The sequence below is a fragment of the Giraffa tippelskirchi genome, chromosome 12 (assembly GCF_054371585.1).
Source record: "Giraffa tippelskirchi isolate mGirTip1 chromosome 12, T2T-mGirTip1v1.2.pri, whole genome shotgun sequence".
In the NCBI taxonomy this organism is placed as follows: Eukaryota; Metazoa; Chordata; class Mammalia; order Artiodactyla; family Giraffidae; genus Giraffa; species Giraffa tippelskirchi.
Genome location: NC_137286.1, coordinates 106224850 through 106246947, shown reverse-complemented (window position 1 = coordinate 106246947; position 22098 = coordinate 106224850). Strand labels below are relative to the sequence as shown.

Below are 22098 nucleotides of genomic sequence, written 5' to 3'. Positions count from 1 at the left end.
GTAGTTTATCTTGGAATACAGTGTGAGATACAGATCCGATTTTATCTATCAAATATCTATCCAGTTGTCCCACCTTCTCTTCTGTAATTTGAAGAGATGCTTCATTCTAAATTTCTATAATTAACTATTTCTGGACTTTCTACTTGTTCCATTGTCTAGTATGTCTGTCCACACATCATACCATACAACTGGAACACAATTTTTATAACAGACTTTATTTTTTAGAGACGTTTTAGGCTCATAGCAAAACTGAACAAAAAGTAGAGCGAGTTCTCACTTACACCCCCTGCTCTCAGTTTTACTTATAGACATTTGTGGCTTAACAATCAGGTAAGGTTTGGCCTCTTTATCACTCTTTCAGGGGTTTCCTGGTTGTTCTTATTTCATTTTTCCATGTGACCTTTAGGATCAATTTGTCTAGTGCCAGAAAAATTTTAAAAAACAATCTTATTGGGACTGGAATTTATACATTAACTCTGGGAGAACTGAAGTCTCTGTAATGCCAAGTTACTCTATTCATGAATGTGAAATATGTCTTTCCATTTGTTCAAGCTTACTTTTATGTTTTTCAGGAATGTTTTCCTCCTATAGACCTGGCATTTTTCTTGAGTTTATTCTTAAGTATTTCATCTTTTTGATGTTTTTGGGAATGGTGACTTCTCTTTGACCATATTTTCAATTATTCATCATTATGTATATATACAAAGTATTGAGTGTTGTTTGCTAATTTTATACCCTACCATTTTACTCAATTCCTTTTATTTAGGTGTTCTGTTGTTACTGAGACTCTTGGCTTTTCAATGTATACCGTCAACTATTTGCAGTAGGAATAGCTTTCTCTCTTCCTTTCCAGTGTCTGCTGTTTCTAATTATTCTCTCTTGACTGAATGTGGTAGCTGGTTTTGCCAATACAATGTTACATAGCAATGGACATAGTGATAAGTATTTACTGCTGGTTTTAGTGCAAACTGATTAAGTATTCTTGTGTGTGCAATTGTTTGAAAAGTATCTTTTTACTCCTATTGCGTGTGTGTGTGTGTGTTTATTCAGGAATGGAGAGTGGATTTTTAAACATCTTTTTGGCACCTGCAGAATAATGATTTTTTTCCCTAAGTGTATCAATACAATTTAGTAACACAGCAGAAGAAATCAGTAACTACCCTTCAGATCTACTGGTAATACCACTTCCTTCAGAGGCACAAGCCTCTTCAGTCTTCATCTCTCACCACCCTCATCACCACTAAGGGAGCTTTGCCGAATGTCAACAACTGTCCAAGTCTAAAAGGATTTAAACAGACGTTCCATGAAAGAGGCTTCCCTGGTGGCTCAGACAGTAAAGCATATGCCTGCAATGCGGGAGACCCGGGTTCAATCTCTGGGTCGGGAAGATCCCCTGGAGAAGGAAATGGCAACCCACTCCAGTATTCTTGCCTGGAGAATTCCGTGGACTGAGAAGTCTGGTAGGCTACAGTCCACGGGTCGCAAAGAGTCGGACACGACTGAGCGACTTCACTTCTTTGCTTCTTCTTCCATGAAAGAATTCTATGGCAAAAAGAATCTAGAAAAATACTGGATAAAATAGTTGGATACTTAGTTACAGCAGGACTTCTTAAAATGAGTAATGTGCAAGTGAGCATTGTGGTAGCAAAGACAGAGACTGTTGTATAAAGTCCAAATGGATCTGACCATGTGCATTTACCCATTTTTGAATTTCCAGCCTCAATACAGTACCGGGAACACTGTAAGCATTTGATGTTTGTTACATTGCTGAACTAACACAGAAATGTTTCTAAGGTCAGGAGAGTGTGTGTATTTGAAATTGTGGGTTATCTACTAAGTGAATACATCCCAGTTCTCCCTTTTGCACTAGCAAGGCAAATGGCAGCAACACAGTCAATTCACTCATTCAATGCATCTATTGAGTACACATTACAGAGGGCCTATGTTCAGTTCCGGAACATGACTCAGGAGAGAAACACAAACAACTGCACATCAAGGATTAATAAGTGCTATGAGGAAACACAGCAGGGTCAGGGAAGAGTGAAAGAGGAAGTACTGATTCCATGCTTTCCTGACCACCCACAAGGGTGGTCAGGAAAGCCACGTTGATGGGGGCTCTATGAGCAGAAGCCAAGATGAAGTTAGGATGTGGATGGGGAGGACAGCATTCCAGGCAGAAGGAACAGTCAGTACAGAGTTCTCAGGTGGGACCATGTGAGGCCTGACAGATGCAAGGAGGCTGCAGTGGTGAGGCACAAGGAGTGAAGCAAGGGATGAGTCAGCAGCACCAGGGCCTCCCCGGCTACAAAAATCTCTGGATTTCATCAAGAGTGAGGGAGGAAGCCACTGGAGCACAGGGGAGCGAGCATTTTGCCTTAGGCTTCAGAAGATTCACTTTGGTTCTTGGAGGGTGGGGGGAAGAGTGTGCAGTATGGAGGCCAATGCACACAAGTACGTCACACCGGCCACGGTCACAGCCCCCTCGCTCCCTTCTCAATACTGACACCAGACATACGCTGCTAACACCCTGGTGTGTCGGCACTAGGTCCTTCAGGTGCTGATGATAGTCTTTCCATGCAATTAGTTTAAGAAGTGGCCCTGAAGACTTCATCTAATTTAATAAGCTCATGTTTGTTCAACTAGTATGTTAATAAAAACTATTTTTCCTATGATTCCGACTGAGTGAGCCAAAGTTCACATGAGTGAGTAGTAACGCAGCACTGGGAAGGGTGAGAGAACAGAGAGCAATCATGTTTTAAAAACAATTTTTATCCTCAAGACCTGTGGGTCTGTCTCCTGTCTTCATGAAACCGGAGTCACCATTGCTCGTGACTCTTCCAGTCATTTAGGTGTAGGCGCCCATCTGCTCAAGATGATGTGCTGCGTGTGTCAGCACATCTAAATCTGTGCAGCTGACAGGCTTACAGCAAAGTCTCAGGTGTTAAGCCTTGTGAAGCCCCAGGTGGCACAGTGCAGAGGCCCCCTCTCCCAGACAGCCACACCCCCACACTCACGCTCCCGACATGACCAACAGCTCGAAGGAAAACAGGAACTTACTGTGCAATATGATCTTCAAATGCAGCAATTAAAATATCTGTGAGAATGTGCTCCTTCACTCACTTCAGGCTATGTGTGGGTGTGGGGCGGGGGGCAGTGAGGGGAAATGTCACTCTAAGAACTGCAAGACAAAAAACAAAACAACTTCCTACCAGAAAAGGGAAGGCAAGAGAAAGTACACCAGTGGCTATTTAAGTCTTCTCCCCAGCCCCAGTAACATCTGAAAGCCTACCCTGCTGAGGACTTCCCATGACTCTGTAAGAGACACTACTCCCATTTTACAGCACAGGAGCAAACTCAGAGAGGCTAGGTAAGGTATTGAGCTCATTCAACAAGAAACATGGTATAGCAAGGAGGCCAGCCTGGCAGCTGGAGAACAGCTGAAAGGAAGAGGGGAGAGGAAGTTACATCACTGGGGAAGAGGCCACAGTCAGGAGTGTCACTGAGCAAGAGAGGAAGCCAGCCACAATTTTCATCAGAGGAGTGATGAGTCTGGTAACCATCTTAAATGGCTCATTCTGGCTGCTTTGTGGAGGATACATTCAGGGTGACAGGACAGGGATGAAGTGAGGAGGGAGAGACACGATAAAAGGGTGTTGCTTCCCAGGTGGCACCAGAGGTAAAGAACATGGCTGCCAACGCAGGAGAGATAAGAAACTTGGGATAGATCCCTGGGTTGGGAAGATCCCCTGCAGGAGGGCATGGCAACCCACTCCAGTATTCTTGCCTAGAGAATTCCATGGACAGAGGAGCCTGGCGGGCTACAGTCCATGGGGTCGCAAAGAATCGGACACAACTGAGTGACTAACACTTTCTGATTTACTTCACTCTGTATGACAGACTCTAGGTCCATCCACACCATCTACAAATGACCTTATTTCATTCCTTTTAGTAGCTGAACAATATTCGACTGTATAATGTTCCACATTTTCTTTATCCATTCGCCTGTCATTGGACATTCAGGTTGTTCCATGTCCTGGCTATTGTAAATAGTGCTTCGATGAACACAGAGGTACACGTGTCCTTTTGAATTATGGTTTTCTCAGGGTGTATGCCTAGTGGTGGGATTGCTGGGTCATAAGGTAGATCTATTTTTAGTTTCTTAAGGAACCTCCATACTGTTCTCCACAGTGGCTGTATCAATGTACATTCCCACCAACATGTAGGAGGTTCCCTTTTTCTCCACACCCTCTCCAGCATTTGTTGTTTGTAGACTTTTTGATGATGACAATCTGACCAGTGTAAGTTGAGGGATCAAACCCACATCTCTTGCATTGGCAGGCAGATTCTTTACCACTGAACCACCAGGGAAGCCCAGTTCTGATTTTTCATTTCTCTAATAATTAGTGATGTTGAGCATCTTTTGTCTGTTGGCCATCTGTATTTAAATCCTTTAACTCTTACCATCAGACATCTGTGCTTTTCACTTTTTTAAACAGTACAGTCATTTTGAATTCTTCCCAAATCTCCTGTATTGCACCGCCAGTAGGGAATGAACAATTTCATCCCTAGTGCTGAGGAGCCCATGGGCCACCTGAGGTTGAGGCTCCAGCTCTCACCCATCACTCCCACCATGTACTACTGGTCACAGCAAGTATAAAGCCAGCCCAGATTCACTGGTGGGTAAATAGGCTCCACCTCTTGGGAGAAGTGAGAATTACTGCGGCCATATTTTTCACGAGACTGAGATCACAGTGGCTTGAAAGCACCTGCAGTGGTAGCGGTCAGAAGCAACTGGATTGTGATACAGGTAATGACAATATTTGCTGATCAGTGGGATGTAGAATGACTTTTCGACCAGGGAACTCAAAGGATGAAACTGCCATTTACTGAGCTAAGATATGAGGAACAGTTAGGGAGAGAGAAAAAAACTCGAGAGTTTTGTTTTGGATGATAAGTCTGATAAATTTTCTTTTGGACGATAAGCCGATAAGATATAACAGAGATGTCAAGTAGAGATAGTACAGGCTGGAGTTTAGCATGCAAAGTCTTCTTTGCCACAAAGTGGGAAGTGACCAGAAGAGAAGAAAAGTTTTATCTACATGACTAGGGCATAATTTTGTTCTTCCAAATAGTCTGACCTGGCTTCTAAGTTGTCCAGTACCTCTTCCATATTTCTTAACTTTTTAAGAATATAATTCTATTCAGTTGAACACTATTTATTGAAAGTCTACTAGTAACTAGATTCTCTAGTGGATACAAAGACAGGAGCCACTCATACTATAAATCTTAAAAGCAAGATTTTTAATATACTTAAATGTAATAAAGTGCATGGTTTTTATTTATAGTCTAATTCAATGCACAAGTGATTTGTGGAAGCTTATTTGGAGAAGGAAATGGCAACCCACTCCAGTATTCTTGCCTGGAGAATCCCAGGGACGGGAGCCTGGTGGGCTGCCGTCTATGGGGTCACACAGAGTCGGACACGACTGACGTGACTTAGCAGCATTGGAAATATATTTTTAAATAAATTGAATTTTAGAAAAAGAAAAATACAAATTTGAGTGTGAAGTAGATAATAAAGGGAGAAATACTGATATACACTAAATGCAGATGAACCTCAAAAAAATGTAACAGACACTAGACACAAAAGACTACTTACTGTTTGACTTCAATTATATGAGATGTCCAGAAAAAGCACACAGAGATGGAAAGGTGATTAGTGGTCACCTGGGACTGGATGGGAACAGAAATTAACCACAATGGACACAAGGGCTCTGACTGGGGTGATAAAAAATGTAATAAAAATGGATGGTTGTAATGACTGCATAACCTGGTTTAGTGAAGTGAGAGTCGCTCAGTCATGTCTAACTCTTTGTGACCCCACGGATTATACAGTCCATGGAATTTTCTAGGCCAGAATACCGGAGTGAGTAGCCTTTCCCTTCTCCAGGGGATCTTCCCAACCTAGGGATTGAACCCAGGTCTCCTGCATTCCAGGCGGATTCTTCATCAACTGAGCCACAAGGGAAGCCTAAGAAGACTGGAGTGGGTAGCCTATCCCTTCTCCAGGGGATCTTCCTGCCCCAGGAATCAAACCGGGGTTTCCTACACTGCAGGCAGATTCTTTATCAACTGACCTATCAGGGAAGCATAACTTGGTAAGTTATCTAAAAAAAATCACTGTGAATGAATAAAGTATTTTTAACATTTTTAAAGTATTTATTTTTGGCTGCGATGGGTCTTAGTTGCAGCATGAGGGGTCTTTCATTGCCATGAGGTTCTCTCTAGTTGCTGTGCTTGGGCTCAGTTGCCCTGAGACATGTGAAATCCAGTTCCTGACCAGGGATTGAATCCATGTCCCTTGTATTGAAAGGCAGATTCTTAATCCCTGAAAGCTGAAACAATTTATCACCAACTTATATGCATTACAATAAATGTTAAAGGAAGCCCTCAGGCAGGTGAAAATGGCACCAGTGAGAAATCAGTCAGTTCTGTCACTCAGTCATGTCTGACTCTTTGCAACCCCATGGACTGCAGCATGCCAGGATTCCCTGTCCATCACTAACTCCCAGAGCTTGCTCAAACTCATGTCCATTGAGTTGGTGATGCCACCCAACCATTTTTCATCCTCTGTCATCCCCTTCTCCTCCTGCCTTCAATCTTTCCCATCATCAAGGTCTTTTCCAATAAGTTGGCTCTTCCCATCAGGTGGCCAAACCATTGGCGCTTCAGCATCAGTCCTTCCAATGAATATTCAGGACTGATTTCCTTTAGGATGGACTGGTTGGATCTCCTTGCAGTCCAAGGGACTCTCAAGAGTCTTCTCCACCACCACAGTTCAAAAACATCAATTCTTCGGCGCTAAGTTTTCTTTACAGTCTAACTCTCACATCCACACATGACTACTGGAAAAATCACAGCTTTGACCAGAAGGACCTTTGTTGGCAAAGTAAAGTCTCTGCTTTTTAATATGCTGTCTAGGTTGGTCACAGTTTTTCTTCCAAGGAGTAAGCGTCTTTTAATTTCATGGCTGCAGTCACCATCTGCAGTGATTTTGGAGCCCCCCTCCAAATAAAGTCTCTCATTGTTTCCACTGCTTCCCCATCTATTTGTCATGAAATGATGAGACCGGATACCATGATCTTAGTTTTCTGAATGTTGAGTTTTAAGCCAACTTTTCCACTTTCCTCTTTGACTTTCATCAGGAGGCTCTGTAGTTCTTTGCTTTCTGCCATAAGGGTGGTGCCATCTGCGTACCATGAGATTATTGATATTTCTCCTGGCAATCTTGATTCCACCTTGTGCTTCATCCAGCCTGGCATTTTGCATGATATACTCTGCATATAAATTAAATAAGCAGGGTGACAATATACAGCCTTAATGTACTCCTTTCCCAATTTGGAACCAGTCTGTTGTTCCATATCCAGTTCTAACTGTTGTTTCTTGATTTGCATACAGATTTCTCAGGAGGCAGGTAAGGTGTTCTGGTATTCCCACCTCTTGAAGAATTTTCTAGTTTGTTGTGATTTCACACAGTCAAAGGCTTTGGCATAGTGAATAAAGCAGATGTTTTTCTGGAACTCTCTTGCTTTTTCAGTGATCCAACAGATGTTGGCAATTTGATCTCTGCCTCCTCTGCCTTTTCTAAATCCAGCTTGAACATCTGGACATTCACTGTTCACGCACCGTTGAAGCCTGGCTTGGAGAATTTTGAGCATTACTTTGCTAGCGTGTGAGATGAGCGCAGTTGTGCAGTAGTTTGAACATTCTTTGGCACTGCCTTTCTTTGGGATTGGAATGAAAACTGACCTTTTCCAGTCCTGGAAAACTGCTGAGTTTTCCAAATGTGCTGGCATATTGAGTGCAGCACTTTCACAGCATTATCTTTTAGGATTTTAAATAGCTCAACTGGAATTTCATCACCTCCACTAGCTTTGCTCATAGCGATGCTTTCTAAGGCCCATGTGACTTTGCATTCCAGGATGGGTGGCTCTAGATGAGTGATCACACCGTCGTGGTTATCTGGGTCATGAAAATCTTTTTTGTATAGTTCTTCTGCGTATTCTTGCCACTTCTTAATATCTTCTGCTTCTGTTAGGTTCATACCGTTTCTGTCCTTTATTGTGCCCATCTACGCATCAAATGTTCACTTGGTATCTCTGCTTTTCTTCAAGAGATCTCTAGTCTTGCCCATTCCATTGTTTTCCTTTATTTCTTTGCATTGATCACTGAGGAAGGCTCTCTTATTTCTCCTTGCTATTTTCTGGAACTCTGCATTGAAATGGGTATATATTTCCTTCTCTCCTTTGCCTTTTGCTTCTCTTCTTTTCTCAGTTATTTGTAAGGCCTCCTCAGACAACCATTTTGCATTTCTTTTTCTTGAGGATGGTCTTGTTCCCTGCCTCTTGTACAATATCACGAACCTTCATTCATAGTTCTTCAGGCACTCTGTCTATCAGATCTAATCTCTTGAATCTCTTTGTCACTTTCACTGTATGATTGTAAGGGATTTGATTTATGTCATACCTGAATGATCTAGTGGTTTTCCCTACTTTCTTTAAGTCTGAATTTTGCAATAAGGAGTTGGAAATACAGATCTATAAAAAAGAATGAAGTATACTAGAAACAGTAACTACATAGTTAAACAGATAAGATTTGTTTACTTATTTAAATATTTTAGGATAGATTTTTTAAAAAAAACAAACAATAAGACTTAGTTACCCACATCAACAACCACATTAAAATAGTCAAAACAGGCCAATTAAAAGGCAGAGATTATACAGCACAGTGACTACTGTTACATTTGAAAGTTGCTATGAGAGTAAGTTTTATTTTTAAAAAATATTTTATTATTTATTTGAACACATCAGGTCTTAGTTACAGCAAGGGGGATCTTTCCTTGTGGCACATGGACCCGCTAGTTGTGGTGCGTGAGTTCCGGAGCATGTGGGCTCAGTAGGTGTACCACACAGGCTCGCTAGTTGTGGCACATGGGCTTAGTTGCTCCACAGCATGTGGGATCTTAGTTCCCTGACCAGGGATCAAACCCACGTCCCTTGAATCGCAAGGCAGATTCTTAACCACTGGACTGCTAGGGAAGCCCCCAAGAGTAAATTTTAAAAGTTTCCATCACAGGGAAAACACAGTTATAACTATGTGAAGTGATGAATGTTGACTAATCTTCTTGTGATGACCACTTTGCAATATATGCGTATCTGAAATCATTATGCTGACAGCTGAAATGAATGTTATATGTCAATTATATCTCAATTCAAAAAAAGAAAAGGGCAAGTATTTTCAGACTAGGTTAAAAAAGCAAGGCCCAACGATATGCTGCGTATAAGAAATGCATTTTAAGTATAAAGATTAAAGTAAACAAGTTAAAGTAAAAGGACATACCATGCTAACACTAATAAAAAGAAAGATCAATGGACCCCTTAATATCTGCCAAGGTAGATTTCAAAACAAACAATGTCACCAGGAATAAGTCATTTCATAATAACAAAGAGTCAATTCACGAAGAGGACACAACAATCCAAAATATTACATGTGCTAAATTACAGAGCTGCAAAATACATAAAGCAAAAACTGAGAGAACTATGAGGAGAGATAGACAAATTCAATTATTATTTTATCCCTCTCTCAGTAATTAATTGTTAGAACAAATAGAAAATCAGCAGGAATACAGAAGATTTGAACCACACTATCAACCAACTTGCCTTAATTCACATTTATGGAGCATTATGACATAATAGAATACCCAGCACAAACAGCAAAATTAACACTGCTGAATACAGAATACATTTTTCTGAAATGCCCATGAAACACTTCCAAGACTGACCACGTTCTGGGCCATAAAGCAACCTGAATACATTTTTAAAGGACAAGTCATACAAGGTATGTTCTCTGACCACATGGAATTAAGTTTGAAATCAGTAACAAAAAGAGAGAAAATCCCCAAGTAACTGCAAACTAAACAGCATACTTATGAAGTGAAAACTGAAACCAGAAAATAATTTTAAGTGAATGAAAATGAAAATACAATATATCAACATTCATGGGATGTGAATAAAGCAGTATTTAGGGATAAGTATATTGGAGTAAAACTGTAAAAAAGGGTTCAAATCAGTCACTTCAATTTTTAAATTCAGAAACTAGAAAAAGAACAAGTTAAACCCAAGATGAAAGGGAAATATCAGATAAGAAATCAATGAAATAGAAAACAGAAAAAAAAAACAGAAAAATAAGTGAAATCAAAAGCTGGTTCTTTTGAAATCAATAGAATATGTCAGAATCAACTGTGTGGAGACAGTGTGCTCAATGTTGATGTTTAAGCTATTTATCTTGTCTCTGAAGAAATTACACAAGAGACATAGGAATTATTAAATATGTAGACACAGAGGTTATAGTTCTATCCTACATATTCTCTCTGGAAAAAGGTAAAAAGGAATATCTGTCCTTGGACAAACCATATAGCTCTTCCAACTAATAGTTTTCTCAGAAGTAAAATAAAGAGACTAAATTAGGTCATCTCTAAAATCTCTTTAAACTCTCAAACCTCTAAATGCCAAATAAGAGTTACACATCTACTGCTAACAGCTCCAAACAACCTGATAAAGTCTGGGGAACCTGTATTAGCACTTCCCCCGCAAATAACCAGCTTGACCAAACTGGAAAAGTTGGTCAATCCACGCATAGCTAACCTCGAATGCTCCAATATTAGCCTTGAGGGAAAAATCAAAGAATTTCAGCTTACTTAAAATCAAGGACCAACATTACTACTCAATCGTTATTTCTCTGCTTATGACCCCTGTGATGGCCATCTCAGATGCATTACTTATTACTCAAGTTTACCCTCAATATTATTCCTACCACTTGTGTGTGGTGTGTGTGTGTGATTACAAAATTAAGAAGTTACAGAAGCTGGGCTGGAACAAGGGCTTCTCATAAACAATTTATTTTTTTAAATGCCCTTCAGTGGGCCACGCCTTTTTACTGTCTGAGATATTCAGCAACCTTCAGCTGCTACCTTTCAGGAGAAAACTACTTTATATAAATAATTACAGATAAAAATGAATCTGCCAATTGTCTAGATCTGGATAATCAAGTACACTAGTCTTGCATAGTAGTTAAAATATAAAAGCATGGACTCTGGAGCCAAACCGCTTGAGTTCCAATTCTGGTTATGCCACTTACTAGTTGTATGACCCTGTACAAATCACTTAACTTTTGTTATTATGAGGACTAAATAAATTAATACGTGTTAAGATACAATTATCATCATTTTCTCCCATGTAGTTGGCTAAAGAACACCAGAAACAAAATCCTATAAAAATTACTGAAACAGCATTTTAAGTAGAACTCACACTCACTCAATTTAAAGCTTCTATAAACATTGGTATATATTAGTAGGACAGTCTGTGCTTATGAAAACACGGATTATACACAAGTGGTTTAAAGGACAGTTTCAATATGATAGTGTTTATGCTCCACCATAAGGACCAGTGACACTGCAGACATCCCAAAAGTTCCCCTAGTTCAAGGCTGGTATCTTAGTAGAAAATGCAGGCTCTATGTAAGACCTTTAATCCACTGCGTATTTGAAAATTCTGCCAAGCACTGGGCCTCAGTTGTTGCACAATGTTTTAAATTGAAGAAATGCTGGGGTGTGATCTCTAAAGGGTGGGCCTACAATCTTACTGATTTTCCTATAAGGGCAAGCGCTTAGCCCCACCCCAACTCCCCATTATGGACCAAACAATCACAGTTCCAGGGACCCTGGCTAGCTCACCAAATTTACATGCAGAGTGGAAAGATGTGGGTCACTTTCCGGTAGGCATTCAACAATCATGTGACCAACCATAGGGCCTATTGCTCAGTTTCACTTCCTCCATCTGTAGGTAGGGACACTAAGATTAAAGGAGAACGATGAAAAGTTCCCTTTATCCCCACCAGTACACATTCATGTTCCTTTCCGGTTTGATATCACCTTTTGCTATTTTTGATAACTATCTATGGGTTAAATGTGCAATTTCAACATAAACGCACATTTTCAAGTAAAGTTTCAGAACCTTTACTTCAAAATCCCTATGGAATGGAGAGAGGGAGGGAATTATCTTCTAACAGAACTGAGTAACACTGGTCCAACTTTTGAAATAAATAAATGCCTACCTCAGAGCACTGAGGTGAGGGAAAGTCTCACCACAAGCTAATGAGAATCCTGTGATCATGATCACTTTCTGGAAGCAGTAGCTTTAAGAAATGCCTAAAGCTAGTCAGTTTTATAATGGATTCGAACATCCTTTACGGCAAACATTTTGGTATCCAAAATGACAAAACTAAACAATCACATTCAACGGACGAACTCCACTACTGTTTGATATGTATTTCACAACTAATTTATTCTGGATCTACTTGCAGGAATTAAATGTTTCACAGGTACAAAACAACTTTCCTGAAAGTGGACATGTTTGTTTCAAAACCTTCCCTCAAACCTTCTGAGCCAAAGCGGTCTCTCCCTCGTGGGAATGCTGTTTTAACCAAGTTATTACACGCGAGCTCGCCCGCGCGGGTCCGCATCTGCGCTTCGGGGCGGAGGACACCGTGGGGAGCGGGTGCCGCGGCGTTCCCCCGTTCTCGCCGCCAGTACCCAGCCCGGTGCTGGGGCTCCCCTCGAAGAGCACCCCGAGGGCCCGCAGGCAGCTGTGCGCTCGCGACGGACTGGGTAGTTCTGGGGGACCCCGGAGCCGGGGTCGCCAGCAGCACGACGCCGCCGGTCCCGAGTTTCCGGGAAAGAGCGGCCGGAGCTGCCGGCGGCTGAGCCAGGACCTCGGGTCCGCACCCGCGGCGGCTCCGCTCGCGCCCAGGGCCCGGACGAGAAGAGCCCTCGGAAACCCGGCGGAGGGCAAGGCAACTCCGCGAACAGCCGGGCAGAGAGGCCGGGCCGGGGGCGCCGCTCCCTCCACCTCAGAAGCCGGACGCTCTCCCGAGACCCCCGGGCCGAAGCGGGCCCCGCGGCCGGGCTCGGGCGGACGCACACGCGGGCGCGCCAGGGCCGCGCGAGGGGAGGCTGAGAGGAGGCCGAGAGGAGGCCGAGGGCTGCCTGCCCGGTACTCACACACGCACAGCTCCACCACGTACGCGTAGTAGGACCACACGACCACGAAGGTGATGAACAGCACAGGCACCCAGCCCACGGTGCGCTGGCAGCAGCGCAAGAGAGTACACGGCGCCATGTTCCGCGGGCGGCCGTGGCAACCACCGGCCCGGGCTGGCGGCGCGCGCCAGGGCCCCGACGGCGTCGGCGGCGGTGGCTACTCGGGCGCTCCCGGGGGCTCGGCGCTCGGCTCCGCGCCCCGCCCCCGCCTCCGCCGCGACCCCTCCCCGTGCCGCGTCGTGCCCGGCCACGCCCCGCTCCGCATTGCGTCCGCGCCCGCCGCCGCCGGGGCGTGGTCTGCCCGGCGGGCGGCGGAAGGGGCGGGGCAACATCGGCGGAAGTGAGTGGTAGGCGCTCGCGGCGCCTCCCGGCGGCAAGCTGGGCCGGGGCGGGGGTAGGGATGCTCGCTGCAGCGAGACTGCCTCCGTCCAGCCTGCGGCCTCAGGGACCCCGCATGCGTCTCGACTCCGGACCCCCGCTCTTTGAAGTAATTTGCTCGTATTTCAGTACTCTTTTGCCTGGAAAATCCCCTGGACGGAGGAGCCTTGCAGGCTTCAGTCCATGGGGTCGCTAAGAGTCGGACACGACTGAGCGACTTCACTTTCACTTTTCCCTTTCATGCACTGGAGAAGGAAATGGCAACCCACTCCAGTATTCTTGCCTGGAGAATCCCAGGGATGGCGGAGCCTGGTGGGCTGCCATCTATGGGGTCGCACAGAGTCGGACACGACTGAAGCGACTTAGCAGCAGCAGCAGCAGGCGGAAATCGTAGGTGCGTGTGATTTAGGGCGGACCCGTGTAGTCAATTTGATTTGAAACTCGGGTTTAAGGTTGAGTTGTGAACGGGGGATAGCCCCCTCTCACTGCCCGAAGGATCCTGAAATTTCCAGTTTATTTGTAACTGGCGAGTACTGCTAAACAATGACTTTGGGCATAGATGCGCCTACAAGTATCACTTACTGCAGTTCTCGGGGGAGACAAAATCTTGAAGTGAGTTGGCATAACCTTGGCCCGGGGATGGGCCTTATCGCCGAGGGAGGGGAGGTACTCGTCCCCGCCTAAGGTGTGGACATTCTTCACTCCATGATAACGCAGTCCTATCTTCAGCGGTTCTAGCAGATGGACAACGCCTGTTTGGCCCTGAGACTCGTGTTCTGTTGCAGGTAAAGCGGCCAGATTATGTCCCAGCCAAGATGACTCCCCGGTACCCCAACTTGTGACTCCTCTTTCCCTCGGGATTGTGGCCTTCAGCAGAGCCTGGTGGACAACGGGCTGCTTCCCATCCCGGATCAGGGCCAGCTGCCTGAGGACCGCATCCACAGAGTACACCCCGTTGCTATTGCTGGCTAGCAACTCCAAAAAACACCATCTTGGGTTCTGGTTCTGAGCTGAGGGCTGGGGAAGAATAAGGGCAGCTCAAGGCAGCTGTGAAACCATTAGAGGGGTCTATGGAAGCCATGGAGCTGTAAATGTAAAAGATTGAAGAACAAAAAACCCCACAAACTCATAAGTTTAGAACTAAATTGTTGTAGGGAGGAGGACCCTTTCCAGGGTCTGAAAGTGGGCTCTTGTCTAACACTGGCAATTGAATTGTCCAAGGAAACACATGTGCTGACAAGGCAAGAGACTTTACTGGGGGAGAATAGGAGCGTAGGGGAACCCAGGAGGACTGTTCTGCCACTGGCTTGCAGTCTCAGGTTTTATGGTGATGGGATTAGTTTTCGCATTAGTTTTTGGCCAGTGACTCTGACTCAGGGTCCTTCCTGGGTTGAAGAATTGAAGAAAGACTTAAGTCCTTGAAACCTAGGCACAGAGTAGTGAAACTATTAAATATTTAGAATAAAGAGAAAAATCTAGGATTTTTCAGATTCCAGAGATAGAAATCAAATTACCAAAGGAACACTAATCAGACTGGCAGGTGACTTCCTCTCAGTTCACTTGCTCTGTTGTGTCGGACTCTGTGACCCCGTGGACTGTAGCACTCCAGGCTTCCCTGTCCACCACCAACTCCCAGAGCTTGCTCAAACTCCTGTCCATCAAGTCAGTGATGCCATCCAACCATCTCATCCTCTGTCGTCCCCTTCTCCCGCCTTCAACCTTTTCCAGCATCGGTGTCTTTTCCAATGAGTCAGTTCTTCCCATCCGGTGGCCGAAGTATTGGTGCTTCAGCATCAGTCCTTCCAATGAATATTCAGGACTGATTTCCTTTAGGATTGACTGGTTTGATCTCCTTGCTGTCCAAGGGACTCTCAAGAGTCTTCTCCCAACACCACAGTTCAAAAGCATCAATTCTTTGGTGCTCAGCTTTCTTTACGATCCAACTGTCACATCCGTACGTGACTAACTCTCACCAACAACAGATCCCAAAAGACAACAAAGTAGTATTTTCAGTGGTGATAGAAAGTAATATCCTTCAATTTTATAGCCAGAGAAATGGTCACTTACAGGCAAAGTGAAAAGGCAAAGGTGGAATGGGAGAAAGATTTACATATCATATATATAAGGGATTGCTATGCAGAAAGTGTCAAGAACCCCTACAACCCAACAACAACAAAACCCGACAACTCTGTTTAAAAATGGGCGAAGGATTTAAATAGACATTTCCCCAAAAAGACATGCAAATGACCAATAACCACATGAAAAGATGCTCAACCTCACTGATTAAAGTGCAATGCAAGTGTTGAGTTGCTCAGTCCTGTCTGACTCTTTGTGACCCCGTGGACTGTAGCCTGCCAGGCTCCTCTGTCCATGGGATTCTCCAGGCAGGAATACTGGAGTGGATTGCCATTCCCTTCTCCAGGGAATCTTCCCAACCCAGAGATTGAACACCAGGTCTCCCACATTGCAGGCAGATTCTTTACAATCTGAGCCACCAGGAAATGCAAGTCAAAACTACAATGAGAACACATCACCCCCATTAGGATGGCCACTACAAAACAAGAACAACCACAAAGCAGAAAATAACAAGTGTTGAGGATATGGAGAAATTTGGAACTCATGTATTGCTGGTAGGAATATAGAATGGTGTGACTGCCGTAGAAAATTACGGCAGTTCCCCCCCAAATTAACCATAGCATTATCACATGATCCAGCAATTCTACTTCTGGTACATACCCAAAAGGAATGAAAGCAGGAACTCACAGGTATTTGTACATCCATGTTCACTGCAGCAGCATTCTCAGTTGTCAAAAGGAAGCAATCCAAGTGTCCATTGTCAGATAATGGATAAGCATAATGTGTATAAACAGTGGAATACTATTCAGCCTTAAGAAGGAAGGAAATCTTGTCACAGTTTACAATATGGATGAATCATAAAGACAATATGTTAAGTAAAGTAAGCCAATCATAAAAGACAAGTGCAGTTGACCCTGGAACAAGAAGGTTAATCCATATGTAAGTTACAGTCATCCTTTCATATCCAGGGCTTCCCCAATGGCTCAGTGGTAAAGCATCTGCAGGCAATGCAGGAGACACAGAAGACGAGACTTTGATCTCCGGGTTGGGAAAATCCCCTGGAGGAGAAAATGGCAACCCACTCCAGTATTCTTGCCTGGAAAATCCCATGGACAGAGGAGCCTGGAGGGCTACAGTCCATGGGGTTGCAGAGTTGGATGCGATTGAGTAACTTCATATCCAAGGGACCTCTGCATCTGAGTATTCAACCAACCATGGACTGTAGTACTGTAAGAGTTACAGTTGACAAATATCCACATATTAAGTGGACATGTGCAATTCACAGCTGTTGTTGGACAACAACAGCTGTTGTACAATTCACAACTGTACTGTACAACTACACTTCTAAGAGGTGTGCAGAGTAGTCAAATTTGTAGAGACAGAGGGTAGAATGATGGTTACCAGGTGGATGTGAGAGGGTAGGTGAGCAGAGGGGCTGGGAGCTGTTTCAGGTAACAGAGCCCTCATCTGTGGCTGGAGGCCCACTTTCTTGGTTCACTGAACTGTGGGTTCACCATGGCTGGTGAGACCTGGGCCTGCATTGTCCCTCCTGCTTCCTGTCTGCTCTCCCCTCCCCTCCATGCTCGGGCATGGCCTTCCATAATCCATCTACATGTTTGTTCCTTCCTTTATTCACTCTCTGCGTCAGGCTCTGTGCTGAGCCTGGGGAACAGAGACAACCTCTTGGCCCAGTGCAGCTTTTGTTCTTGCTCGTATTCTGTTCACCTCTATCCTGGGGTTGGAGGAAACCTGAGAAAATTAGATACATCTGTGCAAACTATTCAAGTATTTAGTAAGTCTCCTGGGGGAGGTCCTTTGAGGCTATGCAAATATCCTGCTTCTCTGAAGTTTCTCCCACTAATTGGAGCATCCATCAATGGACCTTGGCTGTACCAGGTCGTTTTCTTTGCTGCATAGTTGACTAATGATCTGTTTGTTGACTAATGAGATGCAGCCAAGAGGGGAGTTCAGAGGTTTAGCTGTCACGGTGGGATGACAGAGTCCTGACTCTGATGACTGCAGGAGTTTCTGGTTTGGTTAGATCTGCGTTTAGACGTCTGGAATCTATCCCCAGAAAGGGTCCTGGCCACTGGTTCTAGGAACAGTCCAGGCACGTGTTACCGATTGCATTTAAATGGAAAGCCTGGGCTTTGGCTGCTGTCACTGGGAACAGATTGACTCCCACCAGAAAAGAGCAGGATTTTAGGAAAAATTACACAGCTGTACAGTCTCCATGGCTATGATCTCTCTGTGACTGCTTTGGATTGAGAACTGACAAGTTTCTGCCAAACAAAGGCAGGATGGACACACCATTCCAGGCAGGAGAGGGGCACATGCAGGCTCTTGAGAGTATGTGTGTGTGGGGTCAGCATTTGAGACTGCCCTGGAGGTCATGCATGTTAAACCCCCATGTAATACACTCAGGGCCTCTCCTCTGTAGGATTATTTAAAGACAGTTTCCCCAGTCTGCTGATGCTGAAAGCTCAGCTTCTCTGTATACTGGTGCCAAATGGAATCTCAAGAGTTTTGGATGAAGTAGAAAAGAAGGGCTTTATTGCTTTGCCAAGCAAAGAGGGCCACAGCAGGCACCTGCCCTCAAAACCGTATGTCCCAACTTGGAGAAGATAGTGAGAGGTCTTACGGCGGTTTTTCAAAGAGGGCATGACCAGCTTGTGGACTACCTTCTGATGGATCAGCCTTCAAGTCCAGGTGGTGTGGGGTCTACGTGAGCAGCATACCATGGTTAATTGTTAACTTCTTCCACCTGGAGTGGATTTCAGTAGCTGCAGAATAGCTCAAAGATGCTGTTGTATGTATCTGTTCTTGGGGAAATAGGACGTTGCCTCAAGGCTGCTCTTGACTGTTTCTGCCTGGTCTCTGCATCCCCTCCCTTCCCTAATGAACAAGTGCTTCAATCTGCCCCTTGGAACTCAGGAAAGGCATGGAAGCTGAATGAAGTCTCCTTGATTACAGGAATAATCAAAGGGGTGGGCGATACAAAGTCCTTGTGCCAAGGAACTCCGCATTCAACTATAAACTTTCTGAAGGTAGGACTAGGTTTCTTTTGCTTCCAAGTGAGCCTAGCACATAGCAGGCACAGAAGAGGCACTGAGTCATATTGACTGAATACTTGAATCACAAGTAACCTGGAATTAGTGGTGTCCATGGAGATGAAGGTTCTGTCCTTGGGTGGAGAAGATCCAGTGGAGGAAGGTATGGCAACCCTCTCTGGTATTCTTGCCTGGGAAATCCCATGGACAGAGCCTGGCAGGATACAGTCCTCGGGGTAGCAAAGAGTCAGTCAGACACGGCTGAAGTGACTGAGCATGCTTTCCCCAGTTTTCTCAAACTTCTGGTAACTCTGATCACAGAAGCAGTCTTGCATAGCACAGACTGCTATATACACCAGTGACAGTCTTAGTGTTATTAGAATGGTTAAAGCTTATTTATATTATCACATGAAGAAACATGTGCAGACCAGCCTAGGGATTGAACCATGAAACACTAGGAAGGATAGACTGACTTGGGCAGTGAGAAAAAGATGGGTTGTGGTGTCAGTGATTGTGGATTCCAGCCCCAGCTTCCTCGCTTGTTAGCTGAGTAATACTGTGGGACTTCTCTAAGTTCCCTGAGACGCAAGTTTCTTCTGTCTCTCATGGTGGGAGGGTTAGATGACATTTTATATACATAGGTGTATCAGTTCAGTTCAGTTGCTCAGTCGTGTCCGACTCTTTGTGACCCCATGAATCGCACGCAGCATGCCAGGCCTCCTTGTCCATCACCAACTCCCGGAGTCCACCCCAACTCACATCCATTGAGTTGGTGATGCCATCCAGCCATCTCATGCTCTGTCGTCCCCTTCTCCTCCTGCCACCAATCCTTCCCAGCATTAGGGTCTTTTCCAATGAGTCAGCTCTTTGCATCAGGTGGCCAAAGTATTGGAGTTTCAGCTTCAATATCAGTCCTTCCAATGAACACCCAGGACTGATCTCCTTTAGGATGGACTGGTTGGATCTCCTTGCAGTCCAAGGGACTCTCAAGAGTCTCTCCGATACCACAGTTCAAAAGCGTCAATTCTTTGGCACTCAGCTTTCTTCACAGTCCAACTCTCACATCCATACATGACTACTGGAAAAACCATAGCCTTGACTAGATGGACCTTTGTTTGCGAAGTAATGTCTCTGCTTTTTAATATGCTGTCTAGGTTGGTCATAACTTTCCTTCCCAGGAGTAAGCGTCTTTTAATTTCATGGCTACAATCACCATCTGCAGTGATTTTGGAGCCCCAAAAAAGTGTCTCACTGTTTGCACTGTTTCCCCAACTATTTCCCATGAAGTGATGGGAGCAGGTGCCATGATCTTAGTTTTCTGAATGTTGAGCTTTAAGCCAACTTTTTCACTCTCCTCTTTCACTTTCATCAAGAGGCTTTTTAGTTCCTCTTCACTTTCTGCCCTAAGGGTGGTGTCATCTGCATATCTGAGGTTGATATTTCTCCCGGCAATCTTGATTCCAGCTTGTGCTTCATCCAGCCAAGCGTTTCTCATGATGTACTCTGCATATAAGTTAAATAAGCAGGGTGACAATATACAGCCTTGATGTACTCCTTTTCCTATTTGGAACCAGTCTGTTGTTCCATGTCCAGTTCTAACTGTTGCTTCCTGACCTGCATACAGGTTTCTCAAGAGATAGGTCAGGTGGTCTGGTACCCTTCTCTTTAAGAATTTTCCACAGTTTATTGTGATCCACACAGTCAAAGGCTTTAGCATAGTCAGTAAAGCAGAAATAGATGTTTTTCTGGAACTCTCTTGCTTTCTCGATGATCCAGTGATGTTGGCAATTTGATCTCTGGTTCCTCTGTCTTTTCTAAAACCAGCTTGAACATCTGGAAGTTCACGGTTCACGTATTGCTGAAGCCTGGCTTGGAGAATTTTGAGTATTACTTTACTAGCGTGTGAGATGAGTGCAATTGTGTGGTAGTTTGAGCATTCTTTGGCATTGCCTTTGGGATTGGAATGAAAACTGAGCTTTTCCAGTCCTGTGGCCACTGCTGAGTTTTCCAAATTTGCTGGCATACTGAGTGCAGCACTTTCACAGCGTCATCTTTCAGGAGTTGAAATAGCTCAACTGGAATTCCATCACCTCCACTAGCTTTGTTCGTAGTGATGCTTTCTAAGGCCCACTTGACTTCACATTCCAGGATGTCTGGCTGTAGGTGAGTGATCACATCGTATGGACAGGTATAAATGTAGTATATGTAAAAATATGCAGTATGTACTTGTATGTATACATGAACTTACAGCTACCTGTGTATCATCTAGTGTGAATATTATCTAAGTTTGTCTTGTGTCTATAGTTCCTGGCATACAGTCATTTTATCAGTCAGGAGCCACTTTAAACATTTCAACAGAGAAAACATAATACAAGGACACACATAAACAGGTGTTACGAGTCGAACAGCCACAGAACTGAGGTCCCACAGAGCAAGCACTTGCAGGAAGAGCTCCCTTCCTGAGGCAGGGGCACACAGAGAAGAGGGGCAGGGTGTTAGGGTCCAGAAGCTTGAAGGAAAGGCCCAGGCTGCCCAGGGAGGGTCACCGGCCAGCAGTGCTGGCCCTGCAGGACTCAAGGAGTTGGTTCTGGGAGAGCGAGAACATTCACAACAGCCAGAACAGCGGAAGATTGGTACTGAGGGCTACCATGGTGCTGGCTGGGGTCTGGTGTGTGTGTGTGTGTTGGGGAGTTGGAACAGAGACAACAGCTTGGCAACTAGCAAAATTTGTGTGTGTGTGTGTGTGTTGGGGACTTGGAACAGAGACAACAGCTTGGCAACTAGCAAAATTGTGTGTGTGTGTGTGTGTGTGTGTGTTGGGGAGTTGGAACAGAGACAACAGCTTAGCAACTAGCAAAATCACCGAACTTGTGTGTGTGTGTGTGTTGGGGAGTTGGAACAGAGACAACAGCTTGGCAACTAGCAAAATTGTGTGTGTGTGTGTATGGTGGGGAGTTGGAACAGAGACAACAGCTTAGCAACTAGCAAAATCACCGAACTTAATTGGGTGCATTCATGATGGTAAGCGCTGTTGGAACTCCATGGTGCAATTGAGCACAACTGATTTATCTACTTCTGTGGTGTGGCACGTTCAAGCTACTTCCAGATTTGCATAATTTGAAATGATGCTGCAATGAGAATTCCTTCAATTCTGTCTGGATTGAAAAATGTTCATTGGGGAGACCTTATATGATAGTCTATAAACTATAAAGGAGTTATTTATAAACACTTTCTCCCAAGACAGAATGTCTAAATATATGTAAATCCAGACATCATAAACAACATAAGTATCTGTTCCCATTTCATCCTCTTGGAGAGAAAGCTCGCCCACAGGAGGACCAGTGCCTGGGAGAGGGCACGGGACACAGCAGGCTCGGCCGAGGTTTGGTCCTGATGCTTCTGAGGACATAACCCACCCAACTACGTGTTACCTGGAGA

At 44.5% G+C, this 22098-nt stretch overlaps 1 protein-coding gene and 1 long non-coding RNA gene across 13 annotated transcripts in view; one reads left to right on the top strand and one right to left on the bottom strand.

Moving 5' to 3' along the window:
• ZDHHC20 (zDHHC palmitoyltransferase 20) overlaps positions 1 to 13369 on the bottom strand; it is a 58422-nt gene extending 45053 nt beyond the window's left edge. For all 12 annotated transcript variants that reach the window (XR_014070997.1, XR_014070998.1, XR_014071001.1 and 9 more), the window contains exon 1: positions 13118 to 13369. Coding sequence is in view for 2 of the 12 variants with exons in the window: in XM_081549011.1 (XP_081405137.1) it covers positions 13118 to 13235 (118 nt within the window). In the remaining 10 variants the exon portion in view is untranslated. The remainder of the gene's footprint in view (positions 1 to 13117) is intronic.
• A 97-nt stretch (positions 13370 to 13466) lies between these two features.
• On the top strand, positions 13467 to 15840 carry LOC145529198 (uncharacterized). Its single transcript, XR_014071006.1, has 2 exons — positions 13467 to 13928; positions 14320 to 15840. It is a non-coding gene; the product is annotated as an uncharacterized LOC145529198 (long non-coding RNA).
• Positions 15841 to 22098: the final 6258 nt, after the last annotated feature.